At 42.7% G+C, this 20681-nt stretch overlaps 1 protein-coding gene across 3 annotated transcripts; it reads left to right on the top strand.

The window, feature by feature from the left end:
* Nucleotides 1-4452: 4452 nt before the first annotated feature.
* IFIT3 (interferon induced protein with tetratricopeptide repeats 3) lies at nucleotides 4453-18731 on the top strand. 3 transcript variants are annotated; one of them, XM_072755849.1, is made up of 3 exons: nucleotides 4453-4774; nucleotides 4875-5081; nucleotides 16775-18731. In XM_072755849.1, exons 2-3 carry the CDS (start codon nucleotides 5077-5079, stop codon nucleotides 18237-18239), a joined length of 1470 nt encoding a protein of 489 aa, XP_072611950.1. In that variant the 5' UTR covers nucleotides 4453-4774; nucleotides 4875-5076; the 3' UTR covers nucleotides 18240-18731. The 3 variants fall into 3 exon arrangements, with proteins under 3 accessions (XP_072611950.1, XP_025844945.1, XP_025844946.1); XM_025989160.2 differs by lacking the exon at nucleotides 4453-4774 and having other exon boundaries at nucleotides 4823-5081; XM_025989161.2 differs by lacking the exons at nucleotides 4453-4774; nucleotides 4875-5081 and adding an exon at nucleotides 7776-7919.
* Nucleotides 18732-20681: the final 1950 nt, after the last annotated feature.

The following is a 20681-nucleotide window of genomic DNA, read 5'->3' on the forward strand; positions in this document are numbered from 1 at the left end:
CCCCTGGGCTGGATGTTCAGGGTGTGCAAGTCCTGCTCTGACAGGGTTAAGTACCAGATTCTGAGCAGCAGAGATGCCATGTGTTGTTTTGAAAATTTATGGTTTTGTGTGTGTGTGTGAGAGGTGAGACCCTCTAAAACACAGGGCCAAAGCCAGTGGCCTCTCTTCCCTGGATCTAAGAGTAATATTTATATCTTTTATAGTATCACAAGTATGTATACCATTTATAAAGGTTTGTCACTTTATTCCTACCAGGATAACCAATTGTTAAGTAAGATAACCAATCAGAATGACAGACTTGTCCAAGTTGCAGGTGACTCTCACTAGATACAACAAGAATCCCTGGACTGAAAATATCTCATGATACTCCTGTTGTTGGAAAAACCATATGCCAGTTTTGTTACACAAGAGTCTGCTTTCTGTAGTTTCAAGAATGGAGGGAGCCTTTCTCCTAACTGACCGTTCTTTCATTAAACCAACCCTGAGAACTATACTCCCTCAGTTTTTATGGTTACACACATCATGGCTAGAAATTTTATAAAAATATTTTTAAATCTCTCAGGATAATATTACTCCTTCAGAGCTTGAAGCACAAATACATGAATTTATCAGACAGCCATTAAACAATAATACATGGGTTACTATTCCCATTTTATAGCTGGGAAAACAAAAGTATTGCCTTAGACCTCACAGATCAAAAACATACTCCGGGGCTTGGTGTGTTGCTCTATTTAGTGTAGGGCAAAAAAGGAAATTCGGACTCAGTGATTTGACTCATGGATAATCCCACAACTAGTAAACGGAACATGTGAAATTAATCCAGGTCTCCAGATGCAAATTGTCTCCCACAAGTAAATTTACTGAAAGAAACTACTTTTTACAGAATATTTGTAGGAAGACTTTCTGGGGCCCAGGGACTGGACATCAACGTGGTTTATGTTCCCACTCCACCTCAAAGCCTGAGGCAGACCCCATAACAGGCAGGTCCAGCTGCCACAGGAATTATGACAAGCCCAGCATCCACAAGGCCACACCAGCCCTGGTCTCACCGGGACACAGGAAAAAGCCAGAGTTGAAAAATGCCAACGAGCTGTGGGGAATCCACTCTCCCTCTCCACTCTAAGAGCCAAGAGTGGAACAGGGTCCAGATGCTGTACATGGTGGGTCCAGTCATCCCAGAGAGCTTATGGCCTCAGCAGGTGTGGTGTCCACAAGCCAATGCCAACCTCTGTTGTGCTGGAAGACAGAAACTAAGTCGTGGGGTATTTTTTTCTTTTTTGTTTTGTTTTGTCTTAAATTTTTTTCTTAATTTTTATTTTTTAAAGATTATTTTTTTGATTTTTAAAGATTTTATTTATTTGACAGAGAGAAAAAAAACAAGAGAGAGAGAGAGAGCACACAAGCAGGGGGAACAGGAGAAGGAGAGGGAGAAACAGGCTCCCCACTGAGCAGGGAGCCTGACTCTGGGCTCGACCCCAGGACCCTGGAATCATGACCTGAGCCAAAGGGAGACATTTAACTGACTGAGCCACCCAGGCACCGCTTATTTTTTTAATTTTTAAAAATTTGTCTTGTTTTAACTTTTGTTCTTTTTGGTTTTGTTTTATTCTCTTCATTTTTTATTTTCTGCTTTTTTCTTTTCTTTTTCTATAATTATTATTACCGTTACCATTATGTTCTTCTTTCTGTAGAAAACCATTATTTATTGTTTTTTCTTCCAAGATTTTATTTAAATTCAAGTTAGTTAACATATAGTGTATTATTGGTTTCAGGAGTAGAATTTAGTGATTCATCACTTACATATAACTCTCAGTGCTCATCCTAAAAAATGCCCTCCTTAATGCCCATCACCCTTCTAGCACATCCCCCATCTTCTTCCCTTCTGGCAACATTCAGTTTGTTATCTGTAGTTAAGAATCTCTTATGGTTTGCCTTCCTTTGTTTTTATCTGATTTTATTTTTCTTTCCCTTCCTCTATGTTCATCTTAAATTGTCTCTGACTGACATTTCTAAAAAGACACTATTTAAAAGAATGCCTAGCATATACAGCCACAGCTCCAGCCAGCCAACAAAAATCATCCAGCACACAATCTACACAGGGGACACCATTCTCAAGACCAGTCCTTCAAGTTTAAGAGAAATATCCATTCCACCTAATCCACAGAAATAAACAGAGAAGGTCAAGCAAAATGAGGAGTCGGAGGAATATGCTACAAAAAAAGAACAAGAAAAAAATCTCAGAAAAAGAACTAGACAAAACAGAGATAAGGAACATGTCTGATAAAGAATTTTAAAAATATGGGGATCCCTGGGTGGCTCAGCGGTTTGGAGCCTGCCTTCTGCCCAGGGCCTGATCCTGGAGACCCGGGTCGAGTCCCACATTGGGCTTCCTGCATGGAGCTTGCTTCTCTCTCTGCCTGTGTCTCTGCCTCTCTCTCTCTCTGTGTCTCTCATGAATAAATAAACAAAATCTTTAAAAAAAAAAAAAAGAATTAAAAAAAAATTTTAAGTAGCTCTAACATGGGACTTGAACTCATGAACCTGAGATTGAGGGTCACATACTCTACTACTGATGAAGCCAGCCAGGTACCTCATCTGATGAATTTAAAGTTATTATTGTGAAGATGCTCACTGGGCTGGAGAAAAGAGTGGAAGAACTCAAGGAGACCTTCAATAAAAATATTAAAAATGTTAAAAAGAACTAGTCAGAGCTAAAGATTACAAGAATTGAAATAAAAACACACCAAAGAGAATCAGCAGTAGATGAGAGGATGCAGAAGAATATATCAGCCATCTGGAAGACAGGGTAATGGAGACCACACAAGCTGAACAGCAAAATGAGAAAAGAATTTTTTAAAATGAGGATAAATGAAGAAATCTCTTTGACAACATCAAGGAAACAAATATTCACATTATAGGGGGTCTCAGAAGAAAAAAGGGAAAAAGGTGTGAAAACTTAGTTGAAGAAATAATAACAGAAAACTTCCTTAACCTAGGGAAGGAAACAGATATCCAGGTTTAAGAAGCACAGAAGTCACTAATAAAATGAACTCAAGGTCCACACTGTCATACATAATAATTAAAATGTCAAAGGTTAAAGATAAAAAAAGAATCCTATAAAAGCAGCTGGAGAGAAACAAAAAGTTACCTACAAATGATAAACTATAAGGCTATCTGCTGATTTTTCAGCCAAAATTTTGCAGGCCAGAAAGGAGTGGCATGATATATTCAAAGTGCTGAAAGTGTATTCTACCAGGCAAGTTTATCATTCAGGTTTGAAAGTGAGATAAAGATTTTCCCAAACAAAAATTCAGATGTTTATCATCACTAAACCAGCCTAACAGGAAATGTTAAAGGGACTTCTTTAAGTGGAAAAGAAATGGCCATAATTAGACATAGGGAAACTATAATTAAAAGACCTAAAATATGACAACACATACATAAAATGTGGAAAAGGGAAGAGAAAGTGAAAAGGATAAAGAAAAAAAGAAAAATATTTTTCTTTTTGTTCTTCAGAATGTATTTGAACTTAAATGATAATCAAATTAATATAGATTGCTATTTACTTAGGATGTTATATATGGTAACCATAAATCCAAAACCTATGATAGACACCAAAAAAATAAAAATAAATAAAGCCAAACATAACACTATAGAAACTCATCACCCACAAAGAAAGAGAGGAAGAGAAGAAGAAAGGAATAAAGGCCACTTGAGAAGACATGGATGGACCTAGAAGGTATTATGTTAAGTGAAAGAATCAGATTCAGACCAATGCCACACAATTTCACTCATAAGTGGAAACTTCAAAAAATGAATCAAACAAATGAAAAGCAGAATCAGAACTATACATACAGAGAACTGATGGTTGCCAGACGGGAGGCCGTGGTAAGTTGGGCCAAACCGGTGAAGGGAAGAGGGAGACACAGCCTCCAGTTAGGGAATGAGCAAGTCACAGGGATAAATAGCAGAGTATAAGAAATACAGTCAGTGATACTGTAATAATGACGCAACAGGACAGATGGCAGCTACACTCCTCCTGAGTGCAGCCTAATGTATATATATTTTTTGAATCACCAAGTTGTACACCTGAAACTAATGTAATATTGTGCATCAACTACACTTAAAAAAAAATTCTTGGGGTGCTGGGTGGCTCAGTCAGCTGAGTGGCTGACTCTTGACTTTGGCTCAAGCTGTGATCTCAGGGTTGTAAGATCAAGCCCTGTGATGAGATCCATACTGGGTGTGGAACCTGCATCAGATTCTCTCTCTCTCTCTCTCTCTCTCTCTCTCTCTCTCTGTCTCTCTCTCTGCCCCTCTCACCCTCTCTCCCTCTAAAAGAAAAAAAAGGGTTTTAATTTTGAGAAAAAAAGTCAATTGAATATGTCATGTTTACAGAATGCCTTCAAAGTAACACCTTGATTCACATTTGATTCAATACTAGGGATATTTAGTCAAGATGATACCCCACAAAACACTAGAACATTTATATTTTGTGTTTTCTCATTCTAGGTTTTTCATTATTCTTTTCATTTTCAATCGAAAAATAATTTATTTAAATAATATTTTTCCTGTGTCTTGTACCTGCGATTAATAATTAATAATAATGATTTCATTATTTTTTTTGATTTCATTATTTTTTAACAGGTTTTTTTGTTGCTGTTTTCAAAAAGAATAAACAAAATGTTCACTTGCAAGAAGAGAAAGCCCTTTCTTGGGACTTGCCCTAGATTTATCGTCAGATTCAGGGAGTGCTTTCACGTTCTCTCCAACTGTAAGTTTCAGGGTCACGTTTTTAAACGACATGCGACTTGCTCTTGCTCAGACTGAGTCATCACAGATGGCCCCCTTAAGTCTTCTTTTCCTCCTCTCAGGCTGAATCAGTTTCACTTTCCACTTCCCTTCCCTTTCACTGAGGCAATGGCTCAGAAAGGGAGAGAAAACATGAGCTGATGGCCTCCTGCAAGCCCCTTATATAGCTGCTCCAGCACTGATTTAAGGCAAACTCGGGAAATTTCAGAAGAAGGAATCTGCTTGGACCCCGCTTTTCAGTTTGGAAGAGGAGCAGTTGCAGACATGAGGTCAGTGACAGGAATGTGTCAGCGCCCTTGATCTCGGATGCAGGTTGTAAAGGCAGCTCTGGGTGCAGGCAGGGTCCTGTGTAGGTGGCTGCTCTTGGATGCAGCCTGCCTTTCTAAGTGGGGGCACTTCCTATGTCTGTGGGTTTGTTTTTTTTCTGGTGGACACACTCCACTCAGGCTTGTGGAGCTTCTAGCTGGGAGTCTGGACGACAGAAAGGCTTGCAGGAATGTCAGACCCACTGGAGCACAGTTTGCAGATTCAAAGTTATACCTTGTGGGGATTTACTCTTTATGGGCTTTTTGGTGGTTGTTTCCTTTGAAAGGACTAAGGGGCTTTCTTCTTGCTGTTTTGAAAAGATGTATTTCTTTTCAGCAGATATTATTAAAGATGGAATTAGTACTGCAAACTCAACTTCTGCTGAGAGGAATTTTGCTCTGAAACATTGGGTCAGTCCAAGGTGGGAACTAGAAGAAACAATTCTTACAGATGGGCATTTTCCCAGAAATCTTATAGGAAAACAAAACAAGAAGCTTAGGGTTTGTTTTTATTTCTCTGCTGAGAGCTGAGGAGCAGTAACCAATCTCTCTTCAAAACACAGTGACCTAATCTTTTTTAATACTGATGTAATCTCTGAGAGACTCCTAACTCTGGGAAACACACTAGGGGTGGCGGAAGGGGAGGTGGGTGGGGGGTGGGGGTGACTGGGTGATGGGCACTGAGGGGGGCACTTGATGGGATGAGCACTGGGTGTTATTCTATATGTTGGCAAATTGAACGCCAATAAAAAAAAAAATGCTGGTGTAATCTCTAGTGATGGAAAGCAGGTCAGTGGTTGCCTGGATTGGAGAGGGGGTTGGGGCTGGCTAGGAAGGTACACTGGGGAATCTTTGGGGATGATGTAAAGTCTATAAGGAGATAATGGTGGTGGTTGCTTGGGTATATACATCTGTCAAAACTCACCAAGCTCTACACTGAAAATGCGTGCATTTTATTGTATGTAAAGTATAATCTTAGCAAACTTGGTTTTTTATTTCTTTTTTTTTTAAGATTTTATTTATTTATTCATGAGAGACACAGAGAGAAAGGCAGAGACATAGGCAAAGGGGAGACTCGACCTGGGATCATGACCTAGGCCAAAGGCAGACACTCAACCACTGAGCCACCCAGGTGCCCCACAAATTTGGCTTTTTAAAATGCATGTAGATATCCTTAAGTCCTGCCATTAGATGGAGCTAAGAGAAGAACAAGCCGTTCCCATCAAACACCCTTGGGGATCCCAGTGACCACTCAGGGAGTGAGGATTAAGAAAGACCCCCCCCACTCCCCACCCCAGGCTCCCAAGTGCTCTGTGGCTTATATTTGGGAATGTGCTGGCTAAGAGGAAGTCACTATCAAGTGCCTCGGGTTACATTTTTCTAAACATTTATCTCCACGAGTAGAGTTGACCAGAAACCTTGGCCCTGCCCAGCGCTCTGTTAGCTAGTTTGCCCAAGAAGCTTTATGGTGACCTGTGTTTGACTGTGTTCAGAGCCACTGACCTGAGGAAGTCTGGGAGTGCAGAGGGCTCTTGGACCCTGGTAAACTGATGTCCACATCAAGCTGCCCTGTTTACAGAGACTGTAAGGACAGGGGCAAGTGGGGCTGCTTCTCCCCAGCTGGGCTGAAAATTGCCAAAGTGGAAAAGCACTTGAGGAGACCCCAGCACCTGCTGGCTGGCTGATGGGTTCCCTCCTCTGCCCCACAAAAAATTCACTTAAAACTACAGCATGAATATGCCAGTGATTGTGGAGGTGGTAACAATGTCTGCGTGGTCAGCAGTTGGTAGTACCACTCTGTTAAGTCCTTTACATGTTCATATTGCCTTCCCAATAGCCCTAGGAAGGAAGAACTGTGATTTTTTTATTAGTCTAATTTTCTAGATGAGCAAACTGGGGTCCAGAGGGCGAGTTACTTGCCCAAGAGAGTAGATGTAGGAGCAGGATCATTAGTGCTAGGTATCTCATAGCTCTGTGTGTAAAGCCCAAGAGGGTGGAGTGTCTTAATGATGGACTGTCTTAATGCTTTTCATGATGCTCACTTTAGAGGATTAGAAAGGACTAAAAGGTCTGGGGCCTCAGGATCCCAATTTGGAGAACAAGGACCACTGTCTTTGGCAGAGACTCACTCTGTAAAGTGCACAGTGCCATACCCTAGATGAACGAAAAAGTGGATCTCCTCAAGGCATAGCTTCCTATAATTTGGATAGAAGGAAAAAGTAAATTCATTCAAGGCCATTTTGAATATAAGTAAATGAGGCTTAGGACACCATGTAAGAAATATTCCAGAGCTGGTGACAGAAATCCAGATGTCTTGTGGTCATTCTCTATTCTAGATTGCCTGACTCACCGGTTAATACACTACATTATCTCTGACAGGTACATGGGAAACCGCTTTTCAAAATCCTCTTGAAAGGATGCTTCTCAAAATGTAGTACAGAGTTCCCAGGGGCTTGTACAAATGCAGATTCCTGAGCCCAAGCCCACCCCCAGACTTCAACAGAAGCTCTGGGAATAGGGCCTGGATATATAATGCCTTTTCTCAAACCTCCAGTTTGTGAGGAGCCCTGTTCCCGGGGGAGGGTGACCTCAGCTCTGACACATTCAGTTTCAGTTTCTCCTCGAAGGGAATCTAGATAGCTTGGCATCAGTTTCGTTGTCATTTCCTGTTTGATAAAAGCACAGACCTCAGGGCTAGCTTTCTGGGTAAAAGCCTTTTGGCATTTGCTTCCCATCCACAAGGAGAAAGAAAATCAGCCTGGACCCCAGATTTTCAGAATTGAGAGAAATAGCCAACATGAGGTAAATATGCCCTTCTTTTCTGATAGAAAGTTGAGAATTTCTCACAAATCTTGTTCTTGCATGCAGCTTCCTGAACTATGCTGATTCGGGGTTTGCTTATAGATTAAATGCATATTTATCTAATTTGATAGTAAAGGTATCTTAACAGCGCATGAATTTTTAGTTCTGTGGCCATGTCTGATTTACAGACACTGAAGGAAGTGTTCCCAGGGGAGCTGGAACTGGCAGATGGGAAGGACAGGAGCTGAGAGAGCCCCAAGGGAAAGCATGCTCAGATCCCTTTGGCACAATCCCATCAAAAGGGCTGGGCCCCCCCCCAGAATAGTTACTGGAGGTCCAGGTCCCTCTTTTGTTCCTCCTGTGAAAAGGCTAAAGCAGTGGGTTTTCCTGTGGTAGCTGTGGTTCTTTCAAAAGCATGCTTAGGGATCCCTGGGTGGCGCAGCGGTTTGGCGCCTGCCTTTGGCCCAGGGCGCGATCCTGGAGACCCGGGATCGAATCCCACATCGGGCTCCCGGTGCATGGAGCCTGCTTCTCCCTCTGCCTGTGTCTCTGCCTCTCTCTCTCTCTCTCTCTCTGTGACTATCATAAATAAATAAAGATTAAAAAAAAATGTTTAAAAAAAAAAAAAACAACAAAAGCATGCTTAGTTCTCTGCAAATGTGCTAAACACTAAGTCAGCACTGCAAAACTCCAGTTCGTAATGAGGTTGCTTTTGCCCAGGAACTTGCTCTTTCAGAACTGAGAAATATGTTAAAGGGAAGGAAGAAATACCACCCAAAAACGTGCCACTTTGGCTTGTCAGTTATTTTGAGCCAAAGGCAATCGAGACCCAGCAGACTCCTGGAAAACTTTTACCATTCCCTTAACTGCCTGAAAGAATTTAGATGTGGGGCCTCCCCCAAAAGGCAGCTGTTATCAGAAATAACTTTTTATCTGAGAGACTTGCTTGCACAGCAGGACAAAGGTAGATTATCAACCATCTGCACTGGTTTTCCTGGGAATCCCTCCTCATTGCTTTGAATTTCCAGACCCCCATTCAGTCAGCTGAAGATGAAACCTGAGCCTCACCTACCTGCCTGCCTCTGGGTCTTATACTTTAATGGGGCTCCTACACATACGAAATGGATTTTTTTCTTTCCTGCTCATCTGTCATGTCAATTTAACTATTAAGACTAGTCAAAGAACCTATAGCAGTAGAAAACAATTTTTCTGGACTGGTAGTGTCTACCTTAGGCATCCTCTTACTGATCTGACATCATCCACAGGTATCCCAAATGGTAGCAGATGGCCTGTATCCCAACAGATCTGAGTCCTCTGATAGAATGCAAATTAGCAGGCCCTGCATTCTGAAATCCAGATTGGGTAGATCAGAAACAAGGCCTAGAAAAAAAAAATACATATTTAAAGAGGACCACAGGTACCTTACCTACACATTAAATGTTCCCTCCATTGTTTGTATGTAAATATGAGTGAAGGACATCCAAAGTGAGTGGAGATGGGGTGGCATGGGAAATGATGAGGAAGCAGAAGTCAAGCTGAGAAGAAAGCAGAGCAGACACCCAGCACCCACCCCCCCAGGTGGGATTTGGGTGACTTTCCTCAGGCACTCCTGGCTGCCCTAAAGCTAAGGAAAGTAAAAAACAAATAGTTGACTTATAGAGATCACAATCCTACAAGACATGAATCTCCCTCAGTTTACCAATGTCTTAGTAATTCATGAGAACAAAGCATTTTTATCAATAACCTAGCTTTCAAAAAGAAATGTAGATAAAATTAAATGTCCTTATAACCTGCAGCCCATTGATGGATGCTTGAAGCTGTTAGAGTGTCCTGTTCCTCCAGGAAGCTCTCAGCTATCTTAACGTTAATGACTTGCTAGAAGGGAAAACAACCCTAACTTGACTATGGCAAGTCTCCGATATCCTGTAAGATATGAAAATCTTTTTGAAACTTCCTTTATCTTTACCTTCCCCCAACCCCAAAGTCAGGCACCCACAACCCCAGGGCAGCTTTTCCTGCCCATGGGTCCTGTCCGCACCCCCCCCCCCCCCCGCCGGGGCTTGAATAAAACCGAAGACTTTTTTTTCTTTTTCTTTTTTTTTTTTGCACCGAAGACTCAAGAATTCTTTTTGGTCCTTGGCTCTGAACCGCACCCCATCAAACCTCACCTATATCCCAAAACTACATCATTTGGTTCCCTGACTAGGAATCGAATCTGCATTACGAAACTATATCAGAAGAACTTTGATACAAAGTAAGACTTGCCCATTTAGGGGCTGTATTAAGATGAGAAACTGGCCACTGGCAATCTCTGCGAAAAAGGGAAGTCTTCCTGGAGCCTTACTGCTCACTCAGTGTGGTGTGAGCCAAATCATCCAAAGACCTGGTACAAATGCAGACCTGGATCCAGTAGGGGTGGGATGCTGCCTTTTTAACAACCCCCTACAGATCCAGGTGTGCATTTGTACAAGGTCTTTGGGTGACTTGGCCCCTGTGCACGTCAAAGCACTGCTCTGGAGAGTTCTTTGGCTCACTTTCTGAAGTGATGGGCTCCCTGGGTTGTGCCTGTTCTGACCAACTCATTGGGCATGAGGTCTGCCTGTCCCTGCACAAGGTCAACAGGAGCATAACTAGAGCATCCCTTGGTATAAGCTGCCTCAGTAATTCCCTGGAACTCCTATTCTTATCATATGAGATAAGAACCTCTTTCCAAAGATTTCAAGATTCTACTCAAGTAACGGCTTTGACTAGGCCCTGGAAGAAGTGGCATCTACGCTGGGGTCTGTGGGTAATGCCAACAGGCTGTCACCACCCAGGGAGGTGAGTGGGAGAAGCACGGAGTATCCGTGGGTTAAATCTAGGTATTTCCTAAGGACTGGCACTGCTGGTTTTATCTGCTTTGGCCAGCAAAACCTCATGGCTGCAGCTGGAGGCCATGAGAAGTCTCTTCCTGGGCCAGAGGGACTCCCACCTCCCAGGGCTTTTCTAGACACAGAATCTCCAGATAGGAAGGGCATTCAACTCTCCATGTTTCACCTGAACTTAGACATTCTCTTTATCAAGTTTCTGCAACAGTCATCCTACCTGCTTGCTTTTCTTCCCTTTAAATATCTGAATTTAATTATTGCTCAGTAATTTCGTGAATTTCATACATATACATACAAAGAATGTTTAGAGCAACTTTGAAAAACACATATGCGCTAAATTAGTAAGTGAGGAAGCCTTGGCAAATGGGTGTTGGTTTTAAAAAAGACAAGTGGGGGCACCTAGGTGGCTCAGTGGGTTGAGTATCTGACTTGGTTTTGGCTCAGGTCATGATCTCAGGGTTGTGGGACTGAGCCCCATGTCAGGCTCTGCACTCAGCCGGAAGTCTGCTTGAGATTCTCTCTCTCCCTCTCCCTCTGCTCCTCCTCACACATGCTCTCTCTTTCTCTAAAATAAATAAATAAATAAATGTTAAAAAACAAAGAAAAGAAAAGATGCCTTATTTGACTTCAGGCTTCTTAAATTTTAAGATTTGCTTTGTGGCCTAACATAGGATCTGTCCTAGAGAATGTTCCATGTGCACTTCAGAGGACTGTGTATTTTGCTGCTGTTGGATGGAGTGTTCTGTGAATATCTAAGTTCATTTGGTCTATAGTGTTGTTTAAGTCCCATGTTTCTTTATTCATTTTCTGTCTGGAGAATCTATCCACTGTTGGAAAGGGATGTGACAGTCCCCTGCTGTTACTGTATTGCTATCTATCCCCCTGCAGGTCTATTAATATTTGCTTTATATACTTAGGTGCGTAAACATCCTATTCTGGGACTGACTGCTTTGTCATTATACAATGACTTTCCTTCCCTCTTTGACTTGAAGTCCATTTTGTCCAATATAAGTGTAGCTACCTCTGCTTTCTTTGGTTTGCATGAAATACCTTTGCGTCCCCTCCTTTTCCGTGTGTGTGTGTGTGTGTGTGTGTGTCCCAAAAGCAGAAGGCAGCATGTGTTCTTTTATATGCATTCAACCATTCTATGTTTTTTGATTGGAGAATTTAGCTCATTTATATGTGAAGCAATTTTGGATACTTATAGACTTATTATTGTCCTTTTGTTCATTGTTTTCTCCCCACTTGACAATCCCTTTGCTTCCTTCCAATTCCCTTACTCCCTCTGTGATTTAATGCTTTTCTGTATTAGTAGCATGCTTGTATTCTTTTCTCTTTACCTTCTTGTGTATTTAATACATATTTTTCCTTTGTGGTTACCATGATGCTTAAACAAAGCATCTTATATTTATAACAAACTATTTTAAGTATATAACTTAAGGGTTTTTTATTTTATTTATTTACTCATGAGAGACACAGAGAGGCAGAGACATAGGCTCTATGACTTAGGGAGAAGCAGATTCCCTGCAGGGAGCCCAATTGTGGAATTTGATCCCAGGACCCCAGGATCACAACCTGAGCCCAAGGAGATGCTCAACCACTGAGCCACCCAGGCGTCGCTATAACTAAAGTTTGAATGCATACCTTTTTAACCCTCCCGCCCTGACATTTGTGTTTCTGATGTCACAATCTGTATCTTTTTACATTGTCTATATATTAACAAATTATGGTAGTTATAGTTATTTTTTAAGAACTTTATCTTTTAATCATATTGGATTTATAAGCAATTTACCTATCAAGGCAATGGCATTTTAGGGCAAATCTCCTGAATGCCAGCTCTAAGTTTCATGTTTCTTCTTCTTTTCCTTCTTTTTTTTTTAAGATTTTATTTATTTATTCATGAGAGATACAGAGAGAGAGAGAGAGAGAGAGAGGCACAGACACAGGGAGAGGGAGAAGCAGGCTCCATGCAGGGAGCCCGACGTGGGGATCGGGTCTCCAGGATCACACCCTGGGCTGAAGGCAGGCACTAAACTGCTGAGCCACCCAGGCTGCCCTCATGTTTCTTCTTATCAAGACATCAGGACTCCCCGTCCAATATACTTTGCACCAAATTTTAGTTCGGAGGGGAGGGGTATCAGGTATTGAATATCTAATCAAATTCAAAACCTACAGAGGAAGGCTTATGATACCAATTTAATATCAGTTTTCAAAAGATTTTATAATTATGAAGCCACTTAAATAGTTGGCTATCTCCCTGAATAAACTGCCCTTTGTTACCATAAATTTCTTAGCATGGCCAGCTCTAGCATTCTTAAAGTGGTGGTATGGATGGAATATCTGTAAGAGTTCAATCCACAGGGCTCTCTTATGGGTTCAGTAACATTGAGTGAGTTTTTCTGCTTGCCTTACACATCATGAGCCATTGCAATCTCCTAGAGCTTATATATGACAGGGTTAGAAAATGTTTCATCTTGGAGAGAGAATCTTTATCAGTAAGTGCTTAGAAATGTAGTCTGGTAAGATCCCTCTGGTTTACTGATATGTCAACCTGCATCACCACCATGGGGAAAAATAAGAAAGCATTATCAAACTGGCAAGGTGGTTTCTGGTTTTGTTGCAGCAAAAACATCCAAAGTCACCCGCCCTTCTGTAGGCTTACTGAGAAGCTGGATGAATACTCTCTAACAATCCTTAGAATGTTCACCTATCATTTCCAGGCACCTAACCCTACAGATACATTCTACTGATCTGAAACTCGTGCCTTCCCTCTTCTCTCTACATGCCCTAATTGGGCAATCAGCAAAGTTAACTAATCTTGAAACATGGAAATGACTTTATCAGTCCTTAATTGCATAACAGTTATAAACATATTTGTTCAGTAATCATCTTTGTAATTTGCTCTTAATATAACTTTTCTAATAATTGCTACCCTGAGTTATGATCTCTAGTCCTTCAAAACAGGGCAGCTAGAATCACCAGGTGAAGCCAAATTGGAAAGCCCTAGAATGGAGACAAAAGACAATGGCATTGTGGTTCTCTAGCCAGGGACCAAGAGAATGGAAAAGACTACCAAGACTAGAGGCCCACACATAAAAACATATCTAGATAAATAGCAACATCCCCCTCTTCCTTTGCCTTGAGTCAATTCTCTCGCCTCTGTGTCTTTGGCTTACATGAGCTTTGCCAGAGAAACACAGAAGCTAGAGCAGAGCGTTTGCATCAGTGGTGTGTGGGCTGGTGCTGATCCATAGGAAACTGCAAATAAACTCACTGGCTCCTCAGTGAGCAAAATGTATTTTGACCAGTTAAAGGACTTCCCTTCATTCTGATTATATTTTTTACTTCTTCAGTGATGATAAAAATGATTCTTTCCTTCTCTCTCTCTTTTTTTTTAATAGTGTTGGTGAGCATAGGTGGTTGGTGTCTTTTGGGATACATTTTCTCCCAATGTCATTGTTTTGCCAAATAAGCTGGCAGATCTATTTGGCTCATAACCTTTTTTCTGAAGTTGTGCTAGTATGTGAAATCTGAAACTAGGAACAGTAACTGGGTTTCATGATTTTTGGAGCTTCTTTCCAATCTCATGGAATCTACTGGTAAGAAAGAAGGAACACAACTCAATAAAACACCCCCCAAGCCCCAGGCAAATATTGACATGAGAACACACTTTGAGAACTCCATAACTTATTTAACTAAATAAAGCAAATGATCTCTCTTGGTGTCCTCCAACAGCAAAGCTCAAATTTGTCAATTTGTTTGTTTCTCAAAACAAATTCTTTCTGTCTGGGGATCTGGCCTGTGTCAAGGAGACAGCGTAAATCAGGCTGAAACTGAACCTCCAGGGGTCTGTGTGTGTGACTGTAGGGAGATGGTGGAGATGCTGAAGGGGAAGGCTCAGTCTCACAGTATGGTGGCAAACACCCCTGACATTTTGTTTCTCTACATGGTTCTTATTAAAAATAAAAATAAATAAAAACTAAAAAAAGATGTTATTTATTTATTTATTTGACAGAGAGAGAGAGAGTGAGTACAAGCAGAGGGAGCTGCAGGCAGCGGAAGAGGGAGAAGAAGACTCCCCACTGAGCAGGGAGCCTGACATGGGGTTGCATCCCAGGACGCCAAGATTATGACCTAATCTGAAGGCAGATGCTTAACCAAGTAAACCACCCAGGGGCCCCTCCATGGCTCCTTCTAACCAGTCTGGGAGCTCCTAGGCCAAAGGACCAGGATAACTAACTTTTATTTTTCTTAGCATCCTTCAAAACTAACCAAGTGACACAAAGGAGTGGCCCTATAGAGGGTCGCTGGATAGCTGCAACAACCTAGCCCAGAATGTGAAGGCTGAGCAGTGACTTCTAATGGAGTGGGACAAGAGATCCCAGTTCCTCTCCCTGCTGTGCTCTCCTCCCATCCACCCCACCTTGACCTGCATGTCTGCCCACACAGTGGAAGGGACGTGCTCCATGGATTCTTGTACAGACCACAGCAATTGGTGGTGAAGCCAGGAAGCAAGAGGAAGAGTACCTCCTCTACTGTCTAGAAAAACTTTGGGAGATCCCTGGGTGGCACAGCGGTTTGGCGCCTTCCTTTGGCCCAGGGTGCGATCCTGGAGACCTGGGATCGAATCCCACATCAGGCTCCCAGTGCATGGAGCCTGCTTCTCCTTCTGCCTGTGTCTCTGCCTCTCTCTCTCTCTCTCTCTGTGACTATCATAAATAAAAAAAATAAAAATAAATAAAAAAAATAAACTTTGGGGGTGGATTAGTCAGCACTCTCCTGAAAAACAGAACTAGTAGGAGATACATATATGTACATTTAAGCTGCTAGGTGATGGCAGGCCCCATCCACCAAGACTGGGGAGAGAGAACAGGCATTTGTTAAAGGCAGTTGTTCCATGTGTTTACTGGCCAAGAAGTAGACTCTTCTGACACCATAATAGAGAAAATCAGTCAGCCTACTCCAGAGTTCAGGCTTCACTAAGGCCTTTTCTTCAGCTTCTACCTGAAGGTTAAGACAGGATGGACTCTGGGATGGAGAACTCTTGGCTGTCCTGTCATCAGTACCGCCTTGCACTAGAGCCATCAACTTTGCTCAGATCAAAAGTAGGCAGGTACACATAGTGGCCTTACAATGTTCTACCTCAACTGCTTTTTCTGTGACTTTGTATATTTGTCAATAGCAAAACCAAACTGGATCTTTAGCTTTATTCCCATTTCTTTATACAAGAGTCTTTATATAATTGGACATATTTTTTGGTTTTCCTCACAGAGAATTTTAACCCTCTTTTTATTCTTTCTACAACAATTTCTACAGATACTTAATTTTGCCTACTTTTTTCTCTACTTTCCAGTAAAATAAAGATTAAAGATTCTCCCTACTGCTGGTTTAAAATGTGTGTGTGTGTGTGTGTGTGTGTGTGTACACACAAAAAATGAAAAAGAGAGATTTGTTATCGGGAGTTGACTCACATGATTATGGAGGCTGAGGATCATAACCATGGTCCACTGTCCACAAGCTTTAGACCCAGGAGAGCCCGTAATGTAATTCTAGTCAGACTCCAAAGGTAGAACTAGAGGTATAATGCCATAAGCTCTAGTCCAAGTCTGAAGGCCTGAGAACCAGCAATGCCAACAGTAAAAGCTCCAGTCTAAGGAGAGAAGACCAATGTCCAGCTCACACAGCCAGATAGACAGTATTCACACTTCCTCCCTTTGTGTTCTACTCAGGCCCTCAGCAGACTGGGTGGTGCCCATCCACTCCTGGAGGGCAGTCTGCTTCCACTTGTTCTCCTGAGTCAGCTGCTAATCTCTCTTGGGGACATGGTCACAGGCACCCAGAACTCATGTTTAACTAGACATCTGGGCATCCCACAAAATCCCAGGGTCCCCTGGGCAAGCTGACCCACAAAATCAACCTGTAATTGCATCCCGGGGTGAGGTGCCTGGCAGGAGCACATCACAGTGACCATGTTTATTTTCTCCACAGTGAGGTCAACAAGAATTCTCTGGAGAAAATCCTTCCACAGCTGAAATGCCATTTCACATGGAACCTACTTAAAAAAGATGGTGTCTCACGTGATCTAGAAGATACAGTGTGCCACCAGCTTGAATTCTTAAACACTGAGTTCAAAGCTACAATGTACAACTTTTTGGCCTACATAAAACACTTAAGTGGTCACAGCGAGGCAGCCCTGCAGTGCCTAAGGCAGGCTGAGGAGCTGATCCAGCAGAAGCACTCTGATCAAGCAGAAATTAGGAATCTGGTCACCTGGGGTAACTATGCCTGGGTCTACTATCACCTGGGCAGATTTGCAGATGCTCAGATTTATGTGGACAAAGTGAGACAAGTATGTGAGAAGTTTTCAAATCCATATAGCATTCAGTGTTCTGAGCTCGACTGCGAAGAAGGGTGGACACGGCTGAAGTGTGGAGCAAAGCACAATGAAAGGGCCAAAGTGTGTTTTGAGAAGGCTCTGGAAGAGAAGCCCAACAACCCAGAATTCGCTTCTGGACTGGCCATAGCAATGTACTGTCTGGATAATAAACCACAGAAGCCAGTCTCCATCAACATTCTGAAGCAGGCCCTTGAGCTGAATCATGACAATCAGTACATCAAAGTTCTCTTGGCCCTGAAATTACAGAGGATGAATGAAGAAGCTGACGGGGAGCAGTTGGTTCTGGAGGCCTTGAAGAACGCTCCTTGCCAAACAGATGTCCTTCGTAATGCAGCCACATTTTACCAAAAAAAAGGTGACCTAGACAAAGCTATTGAATTGTTTCTAAGGGCATCAGAATCCCTTCCAAACAATGGTTACCTCTATCACCAGATTGCATGCTGCTATAGGGCAAAAGTCAAACAAATTCAGAATACAGGAAGATGTGAAGCTAGTAGGAACAGAGAAAAGATTGAAGATCTAAAGAAGTGTGCTATTGACTTTGTGATTAAAGCTATTGAGAAGGGAGTAGATCCTCTGTATGCATATGCTGATACCACTGATCTCCTGGAAACAGAACCATATTATCAGGTAGCTTGCAGTAAGGAGCTCCCCAGCACTGAGAGGCAACAACCCCACCAGCACTATCCCAATTTTCAGGGGCATCAGGGGAAGGGGAAGTCTGAAGACACCGCTACCCAACATGATTTGGAGGATTTCCCCACAAGAGCAAAATCAACAGAGGAAGGAAAGACAAAGTACTCACCGCAGAACATGGCTGGAAATCAGCTTCCACAAAATGCACCGAAGTCTTGGTATCTCCAAGGATTAAAACACAAGCTGAATGGAGAGCTACTGCAAGCAGCTGAGTGTTATGAGAAGGAGCTGGGCTATCTCTTAAGGAACAGCCCCACAGGCATAGGCAGCTTTTTCCTGCTGTCTTCTGAGCTTGAAGAAGGTGGTGAGGCAGTGGGCGAGTGCCCGTGCAATCCCATTCTCAGAGCTCCTGAGCCCTGAGCAGAAATGCAGAGGAGGGACAGGAGCACTGTCCAAGGACCCAAGACACTCCGAGATGGCTTTAGGGGACATTTGTAGAGTTGCTTCCTCATAACTGTCTCCCCCGTCAGTCTCAGCCATGCACACCCTTCTAGTCTGCAGACCTTACTACATACACAATTACCAGTGGAAATGGCTTCAGGGCTGTGTGATGCTGATTAAGTCTTAGTTTGCACTCAGGTCATCAGATATCCCCCATCTCTGCCCTGTTTACCAAGGCAAACAGCTGGCTGCCGCCTGCCAACAGCTCTCCTGGCCGCTGTCCCATTGCTATCTAGCCTTTCAGGGTGGGACCCCTGAAAGACCACCTTTTGACTAACCCTAGAATATTCTTTATGTCTTACTCTTGGCTCCAGCCTTGTGTTTATATAAATTGATTGTGATACTCTGATAAATATGTATTCTTGACAGTGATGCTACAATAAATTTTAAAATCTTGACTCAGGCTAGAAAGCAATTGTGTGGTTTGCATTGTGACTGTGAGTGATATTCATTCTTAAAATTTCTCTTTGGGACACTGTCTAGGGACAGTGGGTCATTGCTACAGCTATACCATACTATTCTCAAGATGCCCATGTTATCACCAAGGAGGAGCTGGCCTGCCTTTAGCCATGGGAGCTGTGACTCTTGTTTTAGTCCAGGGGCCTTGGCTGAGCCCATGGCCCAGTCGGCAGCTACTGCTACTGAGCAGGGTTGCTATGCAACCAGAAATACCTGGGCAGTGGCCTCCCTAACAATGTGTAAGGGGCACCAGTACAAGGCTAGCTATAGAGACAAGGATCTTCACCTTCCAAAGCAAATGAAAATATTCAAGTATCCTCCCAGCTGGAGAAACCCTTAGTGCTGTCCATCATGCAGCTAAGAGGTGTACTGAGAGCCCTACTGACCTCTCCTCAACCCACAACAATGCCTGTGTTCATATGCTTTTCTACTGGTATCATCAATTGTCTATGTGCAGAGGAAGATTGTTATGTGCCAATTCCCAGACAAGACAGAGGGACTGGCATTCCCATCTCCTTTGTAAGTGGAGAGTTCAGAAACTGGACTCTTTACTCACATAGAAGGGGAATTCTGGGAAGGTGCTTTCTAAGTTACATTGGCTAAAAAAGCAGCTGACTTTGATGAGGGTGCCCCCCATCCCTGAATTATCTGCTGGCTCCAACAAGGCTGAGAGAGCAGCCAAGTGCCCAGCAGTCAATTGTTAACTCCTGGTCAGCCTTAGCCTAGAGCAGCACTATCTCTTGTATCTGGTTCCTGAGGAGTTGCTGGCCCAAACAAGGAATATTACAATGAAAACCAACACTGAAAGCATGGAAGAGCATGGAAGGGTAGTTGGGGGCAAGGTGGAGACTGTCCATAGCTACAGCTTGGGGTTAGCTGAGGATCTGCCTATCTATGTGCAAGCACACATGCTCAAGGACACAAAAATTCTGAATAGTAGTGGTAATCAGGGAGATTGGAGGTTTCCCCAAGAACCTCATCCCATCCCCAGAAATGACACACAGCTGAATCCTAAGAGGATCATGGATACCACCCAGGCTGTCCCCCCATGCTCAGAGTCCCATACGGTATTGAGGCTCCTGACCTACATATCTATGCCATGATTTATTTTGCTGCCTAGATGATTTTATTGAAAAGATGCCTCTGCATCTACAATCTACCATTGTCTAAAGGGAATACCCAATCTGCACTTCCTTGTATGTAACCTTGACCTCACACAACTCTGCCTCTGGAGACCCAGAGGGGATAACATAAATTGCTAGTTTTCACAGACATCTACTCCTCCTTACTACGTGGGGCCATACCCAAACTTATCCAACTAGTAAACTGGTGGGTACTGAGAACTTCTAGACCTATGCCATTTTACCACCTAGGCTGTGGGCAGGCTTGACTGATGGCCACACAGCATGTCCCAGCAGATTCCAGGGCTGTCCACAAAAGAGAGTATTGGAGGACTGTGTGTGCGGGTGTCAGTCTCCACAAGGGAAATCATGGGCTCCTCCCCTCAAGCTTATCAGCTCCAGGGTATCAGGAACCTTGACTCCTTGACTCACAACTGTATTCCTGAAATGAACTAGGCTTAGAAAATTTTGAGGGATATAGGAACACTTTGTCTCCATTGAGAACTATGACACTGCCATCATCACCAGCTCAGGGATTATATCTTCCAAAACAACTTATTTGAATCCTGGAAGAGGGTACTGGGAAGATAAAACAGCAAATGTCCCAAGCTATGAAGCCATAACAATAAAACAATAGCAGGTTTACATACTGGTCTCTGAACTATGTTCCAGGATCTGTGCTTAGTCTATTTTTAGCATCCAAAAACCAGTGTGGAAGGTATGAGGCTCAGAAAAGTTTGGTAACAAAAAAAAAAAGAAAAGTTTGGTAACTTGTCCAAGG

Source organism: Vulpes vulpes, chromosome 4 (assembly GCF_048418805.1).
Source record: "Vulpes vulpes isolate BD-2025 chromosome 4, VulVul3, whole genome shotgun sequence".
In the NCBI taxonomy this organism is placed as follows: domain Eukaryota; kingdom Metazoa; phylum Chordata; class Mammalia; order Carnivora; family Canidae; genus Vulpes; species Vulpes vulpes.